The sequence below is a fragment of the Artemia sp. Qi Xiang Cuo genome, chromosome 17, assembly GCF_049724085.1.
Source record: "Artemia sp. Qi Xiang Cuo chromosome 17, ASM4972408v1, whole genome shotgun sequence".
Lineage (NCBI taxonomy): Eukaryota > Metazoa > Arthropoda > Branchiopoda > Anostraca > Artemiidae > Artemia > Artemia sp. Qi Xiang Cuo.
In genome coordinates, this window is record NC_142810.1 from 19,809,614 (window position 1) to 19,828,837 (window position 19,224).

The 19,224-nt window shown below is 32.3% G+C and overlaps 1 protein-coding gene across 4 annotated transcripts in view; it reads left to right on the plus strand.

Annotated features, from left to right (window-relative positions):
* The window catches only part of LOC148941991 (uncharacterized), a 137,343-nt gene that overhangs the window by 107,187 nt on the left and 10,932 nt on the right, over positions 1-19,224 (plus strand). For all 4 annotated transcript variants that reach the window (XM_089103425.1, XM_089103427.1, XM_089103426.1 and 1 more), the window contains 5 exons: positions 1,137-1,347; positions 3,682-3,865; positions 9,416-9,560; positions 13,019-14,088; positions 18,516-18,620. In XM_089103425.1, the coding sequence (XP_088959551.1) occupies positions 1,137-1,347; positions 3,682-3,865; positions 9,416-9,560; positions 13,019-14,088; positions 18,516-18,620 (1,715 nt within the window). The remainder of the gene's footprint in view (positions 1-1,136; positions 1,348-3,681; positions 3,866-9,415; positions 9,561-13,018; positions 14,089-18,515; positions 18,621-19,224) is intronic.

The window sequence follows — 19,224 nt, forward strand, 5'->3', positions numbered from 1 at the left end:
CACCCTCTAAGATTAAAGCAAAAAAAGAAGCAAAACAGATGATAAATCCCTCGAGAGAAAAATATAAACGAACAAAGGAAAGAAGAAGGAAAAGAAAAAAATAAGAGAAGAAAAAAAGAGAAGGAAAATAGCGCGGACTTCACTGAACTTTGTATGTCATTTCAAAAAACCACTAGAGAAAAAAAACTATGTTACTTTCCTCTTACTACCACCCTCTAAGATCAAACCAAAAATAGAAACAAAACAGATCTCTAGGTCACTCGAGAGAAAAAATGGCTAAGAAAACTTTACAACTGTAAAAACTTTCACTGTCTTTAGAATGTCTCACTGAACTAAGCTCTTTATTATATGTAAAAAAATATAATTGCTAGTTAATCAAGACTTAAGGATCAGAAATTATCCTGTATATGAAGGGACCTGCCACTCCCTCAACTCCCTGTTATTTAAGATACAGCTAAACGTGTGCTTCACTGAAATATATTTAGATTACTACAAATATAGTCGTTTATTAATTGAAAGCGTTCTATTTACTGATTATCTTTCGAAATATTTGACCTGAAAATCTTTTTGTTTAAAGAAAATGCGAATAAAAAAACATCTTTATTCTCGCGGCATTGCAATAAAAGAAATTAAAGTATTTCGCCTTTTATTGATTGCTAAAAGTTTTTACCGTTTAGAAATGTTAACGTTTTAACCGTAAACGTTTTTACCGTAAACGAATGCCCAGTGTTAGAGCATTCGTTCTCAAAGAATTAAGGAAAAAAAAGTCAAATTTTTGCGTAAACTATAGCACAAATATAATTTTTGTCATATTTAACGCCTTTATAATCGCTTTTTTATTATTCTAAATAAGACTTTCTTTGGATAAAAGTAATGGTTATCCTGAATGAAAAAAATTTTGCTCTGTTTTGGATGTTTTGAAACTTCAAAACAAAACAAAAAGAACCGAAATACCGAATAACTTCCTCAAACTGCATGGTGAAAAGTTATTAAATCCCAAGAAAAAAGTATTGGCAACAATTACCTTGAAAAATTCTAATTTTAGGGTGAAATTCCTAAATTTTAAGATAAAATCTCTAAATTGGGAACAGATATCCACCAATATTTATTGATCTAAGTCCTGTCTATTATTTCAGAGGTGGACCCAATGGATGAACAGAAGCAGTATCCATGTAAATTTTGTGATCAGGTTATGGCGACACGTGCTGCGTTACACCGACACCACCGAGAAACTCACAATAAGGAAACTGGTGGTGCTTGTGCTTGTGACACATGTGGGAAGCTGTTTCAAAATAAATCTAATTTGAAAATACATTTGCTTACACATTCTGGCGTGAAACCCTTTAAGTAAGAATTTTTATCTAATCCTATTTTGTATTCTTAATCTCAATCTTTACTTCTGATAGACCTTTTTAACCAATTTGAATGAAATAAGATGCTCCTTTACAGTCGCTAGGAGGTATATGTCGAAGGGACTCGATTTAGGCTCCTTTTAAAATTGGGGAGGGGGGGGAGATAGGAAAAACACAGATTAAAAGACTTTCTTTTTGGGCCTATTAGACATACAGATTAAAAATCAATTTATTAATCTGATTATGTCTACATTTTTCTATTGTTGAAATGTACAAAATTGAATGAAAAAAAAAAAAAAATCAAAATTGAAAAATTATTAAAATAAAAAAAATATTAAATAAATTAAAATTAAAATCAAAAATTTTTTTTTTTTTAAAGTAACAAAAACATTAAATTTTTTTTTAAGTAAACATTTAAAAAAGAATGTAAACATAAAGTTTTATGACAAACGTTTTTGTCGTTCCTACCAATTGCAATGCCTGTGAGACGAAACATTTCTTATTGCTCTATCACATGGTTGTAGGGTTGGATTTTACGTAAGCACGAATATTAGAGAAGAACTTTACAAAAACCATGAAAAGAGGGCCAACACCAAATAAAAGCGTTCACCAATTAAAACACCAATTAAAGCGTTACATAAAACAAATTTAGGAGTAAAATAGAAAAATCAAAATATTATGATCAAGATATGCTGTAACAATTTTTAATTGTAAAATAATAGAAAACTTTTCAGGTCTCTTTTTGAAGGCTATGAACGCTTTTCCTCCATAAAAATTCAAAAATTACGGAAATTATGGGTGGTATGGGGTTTTTGTCAGTGTTGCCACATGAACTGGAAAAATAAATAAGCAAAAAACTAATTAATTCAATTGCACAACGCTTTTTGTCCATAAAAATTCAAACATTAACAGTCTTGTTACCAAAGACAACTACACCTACAATGGAAAGCTAAGAATTCTTAAACTACTTGGTGCCATGAGTATTTAGGTTATTTTTTGCTGATTTCCACCCTTTGTTTCTGTTTTTTTTTTCAAATTGGCTCCCACTACTACCAAACAAGGCAAATAATCTCTGAGACCACACTGGCTAATCATGACAAAACAAAACAATAGTAAAAAAAAAGGAGCAAAACGAGGATATTACAAGCCAGTGAAAAAATATAGACTAAAATGCAAATATTTTGGTCAATAACTCCGCTTGATCGTCCTCAGTGCAAGATAGTAACATTAAAATTACTAATAAAAATCCAAGGATACTATACAAAAATTTTCTAACCTTAAAACAAAGCACAACTAAAATTTGAAGACCCTCTCCATGTAACGGTGAAAGGGTAATTGAATGAAAAAATACAGTAATGAATGGGAATTAAATTTTTTAATTTATACAGAGCATTTTTAAAGGCTAAACGCTTTCCAGGTAAAACATCATCACAGATTAGGTTAGGTTGAAAATGTGATTTTTTAAAATGTTTAAGTAAAAACGATCAGAGTTAATTAGTTCATTATAAATGGGGCTTAAATAGGTTTCTCCCGTGTCTCTATTGAGAGCAACTTTTCGGTGAATGTACTTTTTTATCTCAACTGTACATTCACCGAAAGGTTGCTCTCAATAGAGACACGGGAGAAACCTATTTAAGCCCCATTTATAATGAACTAATTAATTCTGATCGTTTTTACTTAAATATTAAAAAAAATCACATTTTGCAACCTAACCTAATCTGTGATGATGTTTTACCTGGAAAGCATTTAGCTTTTAAAAATTCTCTGTTTAAATAAAAAAATTGAATTCCTATTCAGTACTGTGTCTTATCATTCAGTTACCCTTTCACCGTTTCATGGAAAGGGTCTTAAAATTTTAGTTGCGCTCTTTTTTAAGGTTTGAAATTTTTTTATAGTTTCTTTGGATTTTTATTAGTAATTTTAATATTATTATCTTGCACTACGGATAGTCAAGTCGAGGTCTTGATCGAAATATTTTTATTTTAGTCCATATTTTTCACTGGCTTGTATAATCCTCGTTTTTCTCTTTTTTTACTATTGTTTCGTTTTATCAAACAAGGCAACACTGCATATGAAGGTATTTTTCACTAAACATTGATTTTCTTATTTTTTCTAATCTTTTAAAACTTATGTGTTCACAAATTTCCAAAATTTGATTTCATTTTTACTGCCCTTGACATTTTATGACCTAAAAATAGTAAAAATGCACATTAAACGTAGTCAAAAAGATATGGAGCCGAAGTAGAGTCAGATATTCAAGCAAGTAGATTTTTTTAACCCTAATAACTACAGCACTTTTTAGGTTTAAGTTAATAGCAAACCTTTCCAGGTGTCCTATTGAAGGCTGTGAAATGGGTTTTTCAACAAAGCAAGTAACACAAGTGCACTTGAAGAAGGCCCATGGTTACGATGAAGATAATATGCCACATGTTGAACGAACTATACCGTATACGTTTGATGCGTATTCTGCTGGAAATATAAAAGACACTGGTAGAGGAAAAAGCAGTTTAGATGTAAGTCGGGCACTTTTGTTTCTTTTTTAGTTCGTTTGTTATTTTTACCTCAGTGAAAGTTTAGATGTTACAAACGTTAAAATGTTTTGGTTTTATATATATATATATATATATATATATATATATATATATATATATATATATATATATATATATATATATATATATATATATATATATATATATATATATATATATATATATATAACTAAGACTTTTAATTTTTTAATATCTATGTTATTGTATTTTATATTAAATCCCTAAGAATCATTTTATGCTAATGCTTTTTTTTATTGCATGAGGTGAAACGCCAAATGTTTTCAGAAGCCAAAGTTCCCTCCAAATATCAATTGCTCTTTGTATCCGAGTTTTACCATATGAACCGCTCAGAAACTGATCTGATTGCAATCCAATAAAATGAAAACATTGTAGAACAGGTAGAACTTTTAATGAGACAGTGGATTTTGTGGACTTTGGACTATGACAGTGGACTTTACAAGAAAAAAACTAAAATTTCCCTGCAAATCATAATAAAATTCAAATATTTGTCAAAAATTTTGAAAAAAATTTGAAAATTAAAAAGAATTAAAAAATTCAAATATATATAAAGGCTTAATATCCAGAAGCCTTTAATGCCGGAAAAAAAAGTAAAAAAAAGTTAGCTTATAAAGTATTAACATGGACACTAAAAGATGAGAAAAATCACAAGCGCTATACAAAAAAACAAAAGGAAAATTCAAAGAAAGTCACATTTCATAAACTATGGTTGCTCTTCATAAACTTGCTGTTTTAAAAATCCAACATCGTATTTCAATTATCAAAACACAAGGCAGGTTGAATGCTTTGTACTATTAAGTATGTCTGAATTTCCTTCTGAAATTATAATTTCAGTTCAATATCAAATCAATATAATTTCAAATTTGATAACTATTAAAGCAATCTAACCAAGTGCACTATTAATGTTTTTCGATTTTAGTTTACATATGTTTGATTGATTCTTAGATTTAAACAGTCATAGGAATCTTTTCGCCTCGCTCCTTGCGCTAAAGTTAAACTCTGTCTCACAACTCTATCTTTTAAAACAATAACAAACTTTAGCGTAAAGAGCGAGGCGTTGAGGAGGGGACATCCCTTTCATATACGGAATAATTTCTGTTCGTTTTAAGTTTTAATGTCGAACCTCACTTTCAGTAAAAAAACTTCGTTTTTTAAATTTAATTTCTGAACGTTTTTGAATTAATGCAGCTTTGATTTTGGCTCACCATACATGAATAGTTAAAACGAAATTTGCATTTTAATTTAATTTTAATTTTTATGATTTTTCGTACAATACGACAGATACGATACGATTGAATTTTGTTCGAATCACAAACCCCTGAATCAAAAAAGCCTTTTAATTAGAATAGATAGCTCTTTTGAAAGTGCAAAAAAAACTTTAGCGTAAAGAGCGAGGTATTGACTAGGGGGTGAACCCCCTTAAATACGTAATAAGTTCGGTTCGTTTTAAGTTTTGATGTTGCTCCTTATTTTCAGTTGAAAAAACTTGTTTTTCTTGTTTAATTATTTTCAAGAAGTGAAATTTTCCTTAATGTATTCAGAAAAATTTTTCACGAAAGAAATTCATAAAATGTTATTCAGCAATAGCATTTCGTAATATTTCCTCATAACGCGACTGGAGCGTAAAGATCCAAATCAATGATGAATCTTATTTTTTTTCTACTATTCTCTTTACAGACTTGTTCCAGCCGCCCTCTAAACAGTTAATTTGAGAAAACATTTTACTTTTTAAATAGACTTTGACATGCTCTTAGGAAGTTGGATTCACATCATATGCAAACACTAAACATCTTACAAATCTGTACAAAAGTAAAGTAAAACAATGAAAATTATTTGAATACAGATTAACGAAAATTCTAAATACGTAAACTACCCAAAAAGTTGTTTCTTAGACTTGTATAAAAGAGACTTTATACGTGGAATTATTTATTTTTGAGATTTTTTTTTGAATATTTTGAGAATTTCTTTTAGTTATGTGTGTTTAAAAGCCAGTGGCACAATATACAAAAAAAGACAGGGAAAAATATATATATATATATATATATATATATATATATATATAAATTGAACAAATCAAACAGTAGCACTAAAAATTTCGAAGTCATAACTTCCGTGCCTCTAAGAAATTCCCTATAAAACTTTCCACCACAATAATTAGCTCCCTAGAAGAGATCCCCAAAATACCTGGGAGCTTGTAGTGCCCCCCCCCCCCCCCAAAAAAAAACTATTCCTTTGGAAATTACTCAGAAAAGGTTCCAGGTCATCCCTATACTCCCCACTAAAGGGGGCAAGCACACCTACCTCCTGGGTCACCTTCATCATAAGAATCCCAGTGTCCCCTGCGCGATAGCACACAATTTGCTTGCACCCGCAGCCAGCACTTCAGTACCCTCCACAGTAGGTTCAATCTCAAGTAAAACTCCACTCCATGCACTACTTTAAACTACTTATAAAATCTTAGAGCACATGACTTCTTAACACCAGTAAGCCAAACCTGAATCTCCTGGTTCTGAAGGCGCGAATCCAAATATGAAACCATAAAAAATGCTGTAGAGACCTTAAAATTTCCTGAAGCCTTGCGTGCATGCTTCAATGAAGCATGCACACCAACTTTCATTTATATTTCAAAGATGGCGCAACGGCAAAGGGTCACTTGCACCTTACTGAAAAAATTAAACTTTCAAAAATGTGTTTTTATTCAAACGTTAGAAATAAGTGGGAAGGCGTCATAACATCTAACCGTCAGGAGCACTAAAAAAACCGTCGGAACCACTAACCGTCATAACATCTAAAATTTTAAAACTTTAGTTTTTTTGGGAGGTTTAGGGGGGGGGGTACCTAAGTACCTAGGTAGGTTAGATTACGTATTTAATATATGCTATGCTTTACCCCCACCCCCTGATGTGCAGATATATAGCCGTAATTTGTTTCTAAACTATTATAGACTTATTAATATTATATTAACTTATAATTTTTTTTAGATGTTATGACGGTTAGTGGTTCTGACGAATTTTCCTTTTAGATGTTACGACGTTTAGTGCTTGTGACGGTTAGTCGAAATGGTAGCACCCCAAATAAATAAACGCAACTAGGGGTGTGTGGAGTATTAATTCTAGCTATGTAATCTCTATAAATATTTCTCTGGGATCTCTTCTAGTTCACCAGTTAATACAACTCATTTTTGAAAAAAAAGCTTTTTTATACATTCCTTTTGCAAACTTTCACACGCTTAAGTTTTCGCTGATGTGCTAATTGTGAAATATGTATATAAATATTCTAAGCAAAAGGCTGATCATCGTTGGGGAATCATTATATTGGTTAGAAACTGTATCAGTTACAAATAAAACAATGAAAATAAAACCAGTTAGAAATAATGCTGGAATGTTAAAGTCGGTACAAGAATTTGAACAAAGCATAGAAAAGAGGCATTATTCCCTTCAGCTTCGCCAAATTTACTTTTTAATAAAATTAAATAAGACGTTGTGAGAAAACACGGTCTTTGGTAAAAAAAATGGGGTACAGCATGCGTGTTTTCAAAAAATTCTATAACAAAGTAACAAGCATAATGTTTGATACAATATATAGACTTTTATTAGACAAATAATAAATGTATGCACCTAGTTTAGGAGGGGACGTGCTTAAACTGGTATTTAGGTGAGATAACCCGCAAGGAATAGCTTCAAATGGTTTACCATAGCCTGCAGTCAGTCCCAGTGTTCTTTGAAAAAATGACAACTTGACCCTTATATTAATTAAATAAAAAAAAACAAGTTTTTTTTAACTGAAAGTAAGGAGTGACATTAAAACTTAAAACAAACAGAAATTATCTCGTATATGAAAGGGGCTGTCCCCTCCTCAACGCCTCGCTCTTTACGCTAAAGTTTTTTATTGTTTTAAAAAAATAAGAGTTGTGAGAAAGTCAAACTTTAGCGAAAAAAGCGAGGCGCTGAGGACGGGACAGCCCCTTTCATATACGGAATGATTTCTGTTCGTTTTAAGTTTTAATGTCGCTCCTTACTTTCAGTTAAAAAAACTTGTTTTTTTTAAATTTAATTTATGAACGTTTTTGAATAAATGCAGGTTTTGATCTTGGCTCACAGTACATGAATAATTAAAACAAAATTTTCATATTAATTTACTTTTATTTGGTTAAATGGCTTTCTCGAAACTTGTTTCATTTTATTTACGAACGTTTTTATTAGTAATAAATATACGTAACTTACGAATTAACTTACGTTACGAACTTCTATATTCATATATTTTTAATACGTATATTAGGGGGTTTGCCCCCTAGTCAATACCTTGCTCTTTAAGTGAAAGTTCGAATTTTGTTCCAATTCTTTAAAACTGACCGCTTAATCACAAAGGCCGTTAATTAGAATAAACAGCTCTTATGAAAGTACTAAAAAATCTCTGGCTTAAAGAGTGAGGTATTGACTAGGGGGTGAACCCAATCATATATGTAATATTTTCTGTTCGTTTAAAGTTTTGATGTTGCTGCTGTTGCAGTTGAAAAACTTGTTTTTTTATATTTAATTTCTGATCTTTTTTTAAATAATGCTGGGAAGTCCGGCGTCCCCTTCATAGCAATGTCCCTTCCCCCATGAAAACTTCCTTCATGGAAACATCCTCCTACATAACAACCCCTACCCCCCCCCCCAAAAAAAAAAACCCAGCAAAAATCTCCCCTGAAAACGTCTGTACTGTATACTTCCCAATAACCAATACTATATGTTAACATTGGGTAAAGTTCATAACTTTCAGCCCTCCCTCCGGGAACTTTGGGGGATTAAGTCATCCTAAAAGACATACTTATAATATTTTCGAACATGTTGAACAAAATGGCTATCTCAAAATTTTGATCAGGTGACTTTGGGAAAAAAATGAGCATGGGAGGGGGCCTAGTTGGCCTCCATTTTTTTTGGTCAATTAAAAAGGGCTCTATAACTTTTAATTTCCATTCCAATGAGCCCTTCCATGACATTCTAGGACCACAGGGTCGACACGATCAGCCCCGGAAAAAACAACAACAAATAAACACGCATCCATGATCTTTCTCCTGGCAAAAAAAATACAAAATTCCACATTTTTGCAGATAGGAGCTTGAAACCTCTACTGTATGGTTCTCTGATACGCTGAATATGATGGTGTGACTTTCATTAAGGTTCTAAAACTTTTAGGGGGTCTCTCCCCCTTTTTTCGAAAATCACCCAAATTTTCTCAGGCGCGTAACTTTTGATAGGTAAGACTAAACTCTATGAAACTTATATATTTGAAATCAGCATGAACATTTGATTCCTTTGTTGTATTTACTGGTATCAAAATTCCTTTTTTTAGAGTTTCGGTTACTATTGAGCTGGGTCGCTCCTTACTTACAGTTCGGTACTACGAACTGTTTGATAATTATGACAAAGAAAAGCTGAATGTTTATTATGATCTTAGTTCATTATTCCCCCTTTCAAGGTTTATTTACGAAGTAGATTATTATTATAGCCCCCTGATTTTGAGGACTCATTGCGGGATCTAGATGCAGATAATCATAGTGACTACCAACCTTCACTTCCTGAGCAACTGAAGCCTATACCCTTGACGCCAAACACTATAGTCACTGATGATGGATGCATAAAGAAAAAGCGAGGTAATTTTTTTGTCGCTTTTACAGAAAACATCGATATAACATCTAAATAACGATGAGCAAAAGGAGAAAAACTGAAAAGGAGTACCTGAGAAAGAAGGGCTAAGATATGGCCATACCTGAGAAAGAAGGGCTAAGATATGGCCATACCTGAGAAAGAAGGGCTAAGATATGGCCATACCCGGCCCCATTACAGGGAATGAACCTATGGCGCATTTAAAATTGTAATGTTTAAAATGTTAGTCGAAGCAGTGTTAAAAAGTGCATTAAGCTGTATAGTTCTCTGTTAGGCAGCAAATTAGGCGAAAAAACAAAAATTACCAATAAGCGTAATGTAATTTTAATCGTAGAGTAGCACAAAAGAAAGAATAAAAAAGAAGAATAAAAATATAAAAAGGAATGGAAAATGAAACAGAAAAAAAAACAAAAGAATAAAAAAAGAAAAGAAGTATTTCATTTAAAATAAAAATTAAAATTACTTCTAATAACACTGGGGTTGCTACTCCAATAGAAACCCCCCCCCCTCGTTATATGGTGTAATTGACACTCTACTAAAAGCAAAATATACTGCTTCAAATTTTGCCAATAAATATTTCTCGAAACTTTTTTTTAGCTATCCATTGTCTTTACTTTTAATTAGAATATGTTTAGAAATAAGAAAGTGTTTATAAAACTAAGTCTTATTTTGAACAATATTTATAAAGTATTGCTGAAAGTTCATTTATACCAATAAATAATGTTTTTATGGAAATTTGAATTTTGGAAATTTGATTTTATTAAATATTAAGCATACTCTTGTAAGCAAACCCTTATTTTGAGTCCACTGCCAAGGGCTGGAGGCCTCAGAACCACCTGAATAAAGTGAAGCACATTTTTGAGGGCACAAGTCCCAAGCTGCTAAGTGGAGCGAGTGGGGGGCGAGGAAGTATTCCCTCTGGCTCTTGCCAAAAGCCAGTGGTGTTGGCCTTTTGGATGGTCTGTATCCTTAAAAGGCCCTGACTTTAAGATGACAGGCTTAAGCAGAATATTAGTTGTTAGTAGTTGGATGTTAAAGTAGTTAAAATAGTTAACTAAGTTAACCAAAGTAATTAAAGTATTTGACTAAACTTAGTAAACTAGAAGTATTTAGTTAACTAAAGTTAGTCAGTTAGTTAGTTAACTTTAAGTAGATAACTTTAGTTAAAAGCTAACTAAAGTAGTAAAGCTAAGAGTAATAGAATGTTAGTTTAAGTAGGATGTTAGTTGACTTGGAACAGAAATGGCTTTCTTTATCTTTCTCTGTGTTTAAAGCCCCTGAAAAAAGATTATGTAACAGTTTTGGGTCGAAAATGGTCGCTAGACGATAGATGGGGCTGGTGATTTTGTTTTTGACACTGGCACCTATTTTTACTCTTTTATGTTCATACTTTCTGAAATGGACTGTAAAAGCACTAAAAGAAATTGGAAACAAAAATAAGGAGAAATAAAATAATGTAATAAAATAAAATAATACAATAATAGAAATAAAATAAGGAACAAAATGAGCTTATTCTTCTTTTCTCTTTTGCGAGAAAAGATATTTTCATCGTTGTCTTGAATGAAGCAAGTTGTGTAGCTTCACAACATTTTTTTAGGATTTCCTTCCAAAAACTCGGTGCAAATTTTCTAATACCCGAGCTATATGATACCCGAGCTAAGTGATACCTGAGCTGTATGCTGGATTTTGTGCATAATAATCCCTAGTTTCATGACCATGATAATCCTAACTTGTAAAAAAACAAATAAATGAAGAATGCGGTATGTTATTAACATTTTTACCAGAAAACAACTTTAATTTGGTAATATCTTGTTTTTGTGATATCAAACTGCTTATTTTTTGAAAAAAAACTCTGAAATCGACGATTTATTATCATCTTTATGAAACTTTTTACTGCTTCGTTCTGGATTATTTGATTTTTTTTTTATTTTGACATTATTTGTAGTTCAAAATATAAGCCACTTCGTTATGACTTCAGACGTTACTACATGGAGGATAAAAAAAAGGTTTGAATTCACTTATAGCCCAAATGCTGTAAACAAAAGCTATAAGGAAGTATTAACTGGGTAAATTACACAAAAATTGACAAGTGACAAGTGACATTGACTAGGGACGAAATCCTTCTTCATTAATGAAATTATAGTAAATGAGTCGTCGTTTTTTGCGATTTTTAACAGATATATCTTTATTTGCAACTTATTTTTCCAAACCAAAATAATTCTTAACAAACTTTAGATTAAATAAAATTTAACATCTAACATTTTTGTAATATTTAATCAGTCAGCGAAAAAATGGAAGTGAGAAGAAAAAGAAAGGAAGTTGATATGGAATTAAAATGAACTATTAGCTTCACAAAAATATGGCTATAAATCTTACATAACCTCCTTAGCTCTGGTCAAGTAAATTATTTAATCTTTGATTTTTGGGTGGTAAATATTTGCATTTTCATGTAATTTAGCCAGGATGAAAGTGAATACTTCACTTGATGCCTTTTTTATGCTCATTCCAATTTCAATAATTACTTCTTGGAGCAATTACATTTTGATGCCTTAAAGGGACAATAGGGCTCAAAGCAGCCAATAGCAGCCAAAGGTTTAAAAACGTGCTTCTGGAAAAACTGTCTTGTGGGAAAAAATTTCTACTTGTGGCCGTTTCAGGAATTGTAATGATTATTTTCATTAGTCTCCATAGTAAAATTTTATTTTGAAAACAAGTTTACAGGAATTTTCTTAAAAGATCCTAAGCCCTGTCAGAAATGATGTTACAGCAAAATATTGACGTCATTTTTGAGGGGTTTCCGGCTCTTTTTTAAAATTTCTTCAAATTTGTTTTCAAAGTAACATTTTATTGTTAAGACTAATGAAGGAACTAAACAGTTTTTCTAGAAACACATTTTTAAACTTTTGGTTACTATGGGCTGTGTGGAGCCCCTTTAAGGGCTCAACCTATAATTAGCCTGAAAAGTAATTTGGGTCACCATGTTAGTCTTGTCGTTTATTTAATAGTGAAATTTGTTTGCTTTTAACTTCAGTGAGTGTGAAACTAGTAAATAGTAAACTAGGGAAAGCCTCATTTATTTTTAACGAGTTACATTTTTAACGACTTAATTTTTAAACCAGAAAAACTTTTAACGAACTTAAGATTGAACAAAAGTGAATTTTTAAAGTAAATTCAATCAGTCAGTGAAAGGAAATGAAGAGAGAAGAAAAGAAAAGAGTTTGAAATGGAATTAAGGTATCCTATCAGCCTCACAGAAACATAATCGATATCTTATTAAACCTCCCTAGCTTTGATCAAGTAGTTTAATTTTTTTAGCATTACACCCTCTTTGTACGGTTTCTTAAACCTTCTAATGAGTCTTATTATTTAGGTTGCTAGCGAACTTTACTTTCCTTTCTATTGTTGAAGCTGACGGATGAAATTTTTTATTTATAATTTTTTATAGGGAGACCCTTGGGCTGGCGGAAACCGAAGCAAGATCCCTTGGGGCAATCTTTAGAACCGGTAGAAGAAAAGAAAAAGAAAAAGAAATCAGAAAACCCAACAAAAAAACAACAAAAAAATAAAAACATCTTTGATGCAGCAGATTTGAAAGCGTTTTATGCAGCTGCTGCTGACTTGCAAAATTCTTTTGCGCAAGGAAAGTTTTCTTTAAATTTTGAGCAGAACCATGACATAAAAGAAAATGGAGAGCCTTTGTTTACAAATAAAGAAATATTTCCGAATTTTCCCCAGGAAGAAGGTAGCTACAGCAAAGATGATGATCAGCAATTCATGCCTGCGGATTTGAGCTACCAGGTTAATCAGAATCCTGGCAGTTTCATTAGTCAAGCTCCAGAGTCCAGCACAAGCACAGACATGGCTGAACAAGTACTAGATCTTGCTAATCATCAGCGTAGTGATGATGATAAGCCATCACTTCGAACCTATCAGCAAGAACTTCAACAGGCACAAGATTTAACCCACTCACCTCAGAGAAACTTCAACAACTTTGAAGGCACAGCAGGTCAACAAGAAGACTATCAAGAACAGTTCCAAGCTGAAGATTTTCGGAATGCAGCATGGCGTAAAGAGGAGGAGTCTGACCGAGGTATTGATATGAGTGTGTCTAGGGGATTGCAGCAAGAAATAGTTGCTCAAGAAATTGCACACAATCTTGTCTCACAAGATATTACGCACAATTTGGTTTCGCAAGAAGTCACACGAATGACACAAAATGTGACAGTCAGTCGACATGATATAGCAAGGCTTACAGAAAGTATGGAGGACCAAAATGTAACTCATAATGAAATCAGGAACCAAACCGCCGTTTCTCAAAATATTGGTGTTTCACAAGAAAGTAGTAGTCCCCATGAAGAGTATAATCAAGCAGAAAATCGAAGGTATATGCAAGAGCCTCGAACTAATGGGAATTTCGCGTATGACTTTGATCCCAGACAGTATGAACAGCCCCAACAGCAGCAATCACCTCGACAGCACAGTCCTCAGACTTCTCAGTGGCGTAGCCCTAATGAGGTATGTTACATTCTCTTTACTTCAATGCATTTAATCTCCAAAAGAAAAAAAACACCCATAATGAGACTGAGAGTGCCCTTGTAAGGGTTGAAAGGGATTCGGAAGAACAATTATGGAGGGAAAGAGGTACACTTGTCCTCGGTTGTATCATCTGTTAAAGCGGAGGGGGGAGACAAAAACTGACGTAACTTGTGGGTGCTGAAAAGCCTACCTACGCCTCTGAGGTCAGCTATGTAAATAGCTACAAAAACAAAAAACAGACAAAAATAAAAGAAAATAGATTTTTAATAGAAAGAGAATAAAGTAAAAATCAGAGCACAGGGGAACTAAAAGCTTATCTATTCAATTTATATCATAAAATATTCGAAGCTGATTAAAAGTTCTTTCTACAATAATATTATGGTTTTAAACTATTCCATTTGTGAAATGCATGATTATGATGATTACATATGGAACGATTTGAAGATATTATAAGGCTATTGAACTGGCTTCATTAAGTTTACTAGAACTATAGTTTATAAATATAGTTTACTAGAACTATCAAGTCCTTCGGCACAAACTATCATGTTTTTAAATAGAAATATATGTAAAACTTTTTTTCTTAGGGGGGGGGGGATAAGTAACATTATAGATTAAGAAATATATATAAAAAATATCAGGTGTTTTGTGAAGGAAGGGGAAATAGACCAAAGAAGGTCTTTTCCTCCCATTTCTATCTTACTTGACTTTTTCCAACTACTATTAGCTACTACTACTACTACTACTACTGCTACTACTACTACTACTACTACTTGCAGCAGGACAAGGCGTTTCCCGCCTCACCTGGCATTTGATATTCAGATTTTATGTGGGAAATTGTTTAACCATAAGCTACCCAAACTCATGACTGCTAAGGTTGCAGAGTCACGCCACTGACTCCACCCCGAGCCAAAGGATCTTATACACCAAAACTCGAATCCTTGTCCCGAATTGCATAGGACTATGTGCACTGTGTGCCATGGATTTGGCCAGATTGCCCCTGCCTGTTTTTAGCATAATCGAAATTGAATTATAGTTCTAATTAAATGCAAATTAAATTACTAATACTATATATGATTGTCTAATAACTAAGGGGCACATTTATCATTTACAACGAGTAAAAAAAAAACTCTGGTCTTTTTACAGCAAATATTCTGCGGTAATATTAAGAAATATGGCGTAAATTATTTGACGATCCTATAAAAGCATGCTACAACATTGAAATATTTGGAAAAATATTCATAAACATAGGTGACTTCGAGTCCAAACTTTGACCATTCAGATTCAAGGAATATGGTATGGGGATAGGTATTTGTTGTTCTTTTTTCTTACAAAAAACTCTTATATTTTTATTGCTAGAATATCAGTTAATATTTGCTCGCTAGACTTGGTAATTTTATGTAAAAGTTACATAAACTTAAATTGCACCTACTTAAATGGACACTAAAATGGACAGATTAAAATGGATATAAATGAAACTGTAGAAAATTAGACCGAAACCAAATAAAGGGGGTGAGTGCCTCCCCCCTTGACCTATTGTGGAATTAAATGAATTTTGTTAGAGGGTGGGAGATATATGCACTTAAAAGTATTTATTTACGCTAAAATTTTGGATAAGTCAGAAGGGGAGGGAGGATTACTTAAAATAATTACACAATTACAAGCAGACTTATAAATGAAGAAGTTTTAAGTAATATAAAATTTAAAATTTAAAAAAACACACTTTAGCGTTATTCGAAATGAAAAACAAATAAACCGTAATAGGAACTCCGGAAATCCGGTTATTTCTCTCTATACAACGGAATATTTCAAGTTGTGATACAAATTCTAAAGCTGGTCTATAGTCCTAATACTATCAACATGGCTGCACTCCGGACATGTCTACAAACTGATCATGAAATGTCCTTTTCAGAGCCAAAACGTGATTCAATCATTGCAATGAGCTATTTGGGTAGAAGTGATACCAAATTACAAAAAAAAAAAAAAAAAAATAGAAAAAATAAAGCAACAATCCTAAAATGTTTTTTTTTTTCAAAAAGTGTCCTTAATCGGTTTGCTTCTACTCACTGTTCCAAAACTCCTGAATTGTTTTGTGTTTTTAGTAAAGCGCTAGTTTTCTATAATCATGCAAACAATGGGAAATATCATGAGTTGGTTGGTTTGCGCTAGTTTTATCGAAGTATGTTAGATAGACTGTAAAGCAATAATTTTTGTTCGTTTCAAGTTTCAACTTCGCTCTTTATTTCCCTTAGAATAACTTTTTTATTTAATTAATTACATACAAGAGGAGATATATAAAAATTGTAGACTTATAAAAATTGTAAAAAGATGAACTAACTTCACCATCGAAAAATAGTATAATGTTTTATTTTATAAGAAAATTATATCTCTACTGAGTAATACGAACAGTTAAATATAAAAAAAACTTACCAACTATAAGCAAATGCTGAAGCTCTGAATAAAATGGATATGAGCACCATGCGGTCGATGGCTTAGATGGCTTTGTGGTGCGATAGGTTAGTTGTTTGTGCTGCGGTGAGTTACTAACAATGGTAACTTTTATTTATTAGGCTATAGTTCGTAACTATATAGTTAGTTGCTAACTAACAGTTAGTTATTTACTTACATCAACCGTCGCTAGTCAAAGTAATAACGACAAGTCATTACAACATAAGGCTTGCTGAACTTCACAGCTGCAAGCAATACTCTTCCCCCCTCAAAGCTTCATTCCCCCCGCGAATTGTTGCCAATAATACTTCTTGCATGGAAACTGCATTAGAACTATACACTATAAAGCGAATCCAAAACCTGTCACATAATAAAGCCTTAATTTGGCAAGTAAAATCATTCTAATTTTAATAGAAAGCGCAATAAGGTCTGTAGGGCAATCAGTAATTACTGGTAACTAAGTAATTGCTGGGTTTGAGTAACTATATGTTCAGACTGTATGTTCAGATTTAAGTATCTTTCATATTTGAAATGTGTAATATTGAATAACTACATGAATATATCAGTCTTATAAACAAAAATGTCTGATACTTAATGATTTTCCATGTCTCCAAGCATTGCGAGGGGCTATACACTTTAAATATCGTGTACATCAGACATCATGAACCACGCATGGTGCGAAGTGTGCCTTGGGCTATGTGATTGTAATAGTGGAAGTTTACCATACGTTACAGAATATTTGGTGCTCAAATAGGGGCACTAGGGGGTGGAGAGCGGGAATCCCCTCGAAGTATTATTCGGTTATCATATCCTTAGTAAACCTTAAAGATGGAACAAAAAAGCAGGGTTATAGATATGTAAAAATAGTTTCAACGGTGCCATAAATCATTCTGTGTTTCTTCAGAATACTGAATTAGTTTCACTGTCAACAGTTTTTTTTGTAAATAGAGCTAGAATTCAACTTATTCGAAAGCCAGTCAATATGTGTATATGAATGGAGTAATATGTGCATGCATCTTAAAAAATAGATGAAAACAAAGTCAAAAGAATGAATTGGAATAATTTTAGGAGTATTTAATTTATTTAAAAAGTTGTTTATTTAATATATATATATATATATATATATATATATATATATATATATATATATATATATATATATATATATATATATATATATATATATATATATATATATATATATATATATATATATATATATATTTATATATTTATATATATATATATATAATTTTGGGCAGGGGGCAGAAGGGTCCTTCAGACTAAATACCCCTTCTAGTTTTTCAAGTATGGTTCATTGTTATTGCTCTTTAATGGTTGGGGGGTGGTGGTGGTGGTGAAGTAGTATTTTCCAGCTTCACAAAACAATCAAATGCCTTATATACATGATTTTATTTTTGTCTTAGACGTCCGGAAAAAAGTTGAGTGCAGTTTTAGACTCCAAAATAAAATGGATAGCTGAAACAGCTCTGGACCTAGATGACCAGAGCTTTTCTTGTGATTGACTGGTTGTTGTGGGAGAATGGTATGGCTATGATATGATTTGGTGTGAATTTTGTCTTATGGCCGGGAAAAGGATGTGGCTGGTGGGATGGGAGTGGTTTTTTCTGTTTGCTTGAACTATGCTAATGATAAAAACTTCGAGGGGACCAGAGCCATTCCTGGAATTTTAAATGGAGTGTCTAGTTTAATCTGTAAATTGAGGAAAACGCCAATTGATTGACCTATTATGTTCTGGTTATTTGTATTCTAAAATGAAATTGAACAGAGATGAAACACAGGTAAAGCTATTTTCGATTAAGAAAGTCAAATCTCTCTCTTTCTTCGTTTAAAAAAGTGTTACTCGCATGTCGTATCGTTTATTTTAATTCTATTTCAAATAGAAAGCCAGCGTGGCTCAAAAAATGATTTATATGTCCAAATATTTTATTTTTATTCAGGTCCATATTCCAAAGATGTCTCCTATGTCTCCAAACCAAAATCGACCACTTGAACAGCGGGTACAAAATGAATCACCACTTTCTTTCGTGAAACCAACTGTTGCGGTAAGTCAAATCTTTCTTGTACTCTTTTCTTGGTCAACAGGTTAGAACTTGCCAAAATCAACAAATTATAGTGTACGCTAAATAAATAACCGTTTTTTTTTTTTTTTTGTAAATACATCTGTTATAGAGATACAAAAAAGATTCTTGTTCTCTCTTATTTTCTTCAATTAGGATTTACCAAATCAACCAATTGAACTACGGGTATAAAATGTATCAATATTTTCTCTTAAAAACCATCTGGTAAAGTAGTCGTAAGTCAATTCACTCTTTTACTTTTTCTGCCTTTACAGATTATAACTTATAGAAATTGACCAATTGAAGGGGGGTTTAAAATGATTCAAAACGCTCTTTTCTGAAACCGTTTGTTGTAGCAAGTCAAATCACTATGCTCCTTCTTGCTCAACAGCTTAAAATTTACAAAAATTAGTCAACTGAATAGTGGATACATAATAAATATCCATGGGTGTAAAATGAACTACCATGGTTGTATGAACTAAAATTATATACTATCTGGTACGGTAACAGTAAGTCGAATCCTTCTCTTAGTCGAAACTATCCTTAACCTTTATTAAATTATCCGGTATGGTAAGACGAACCATTTTTA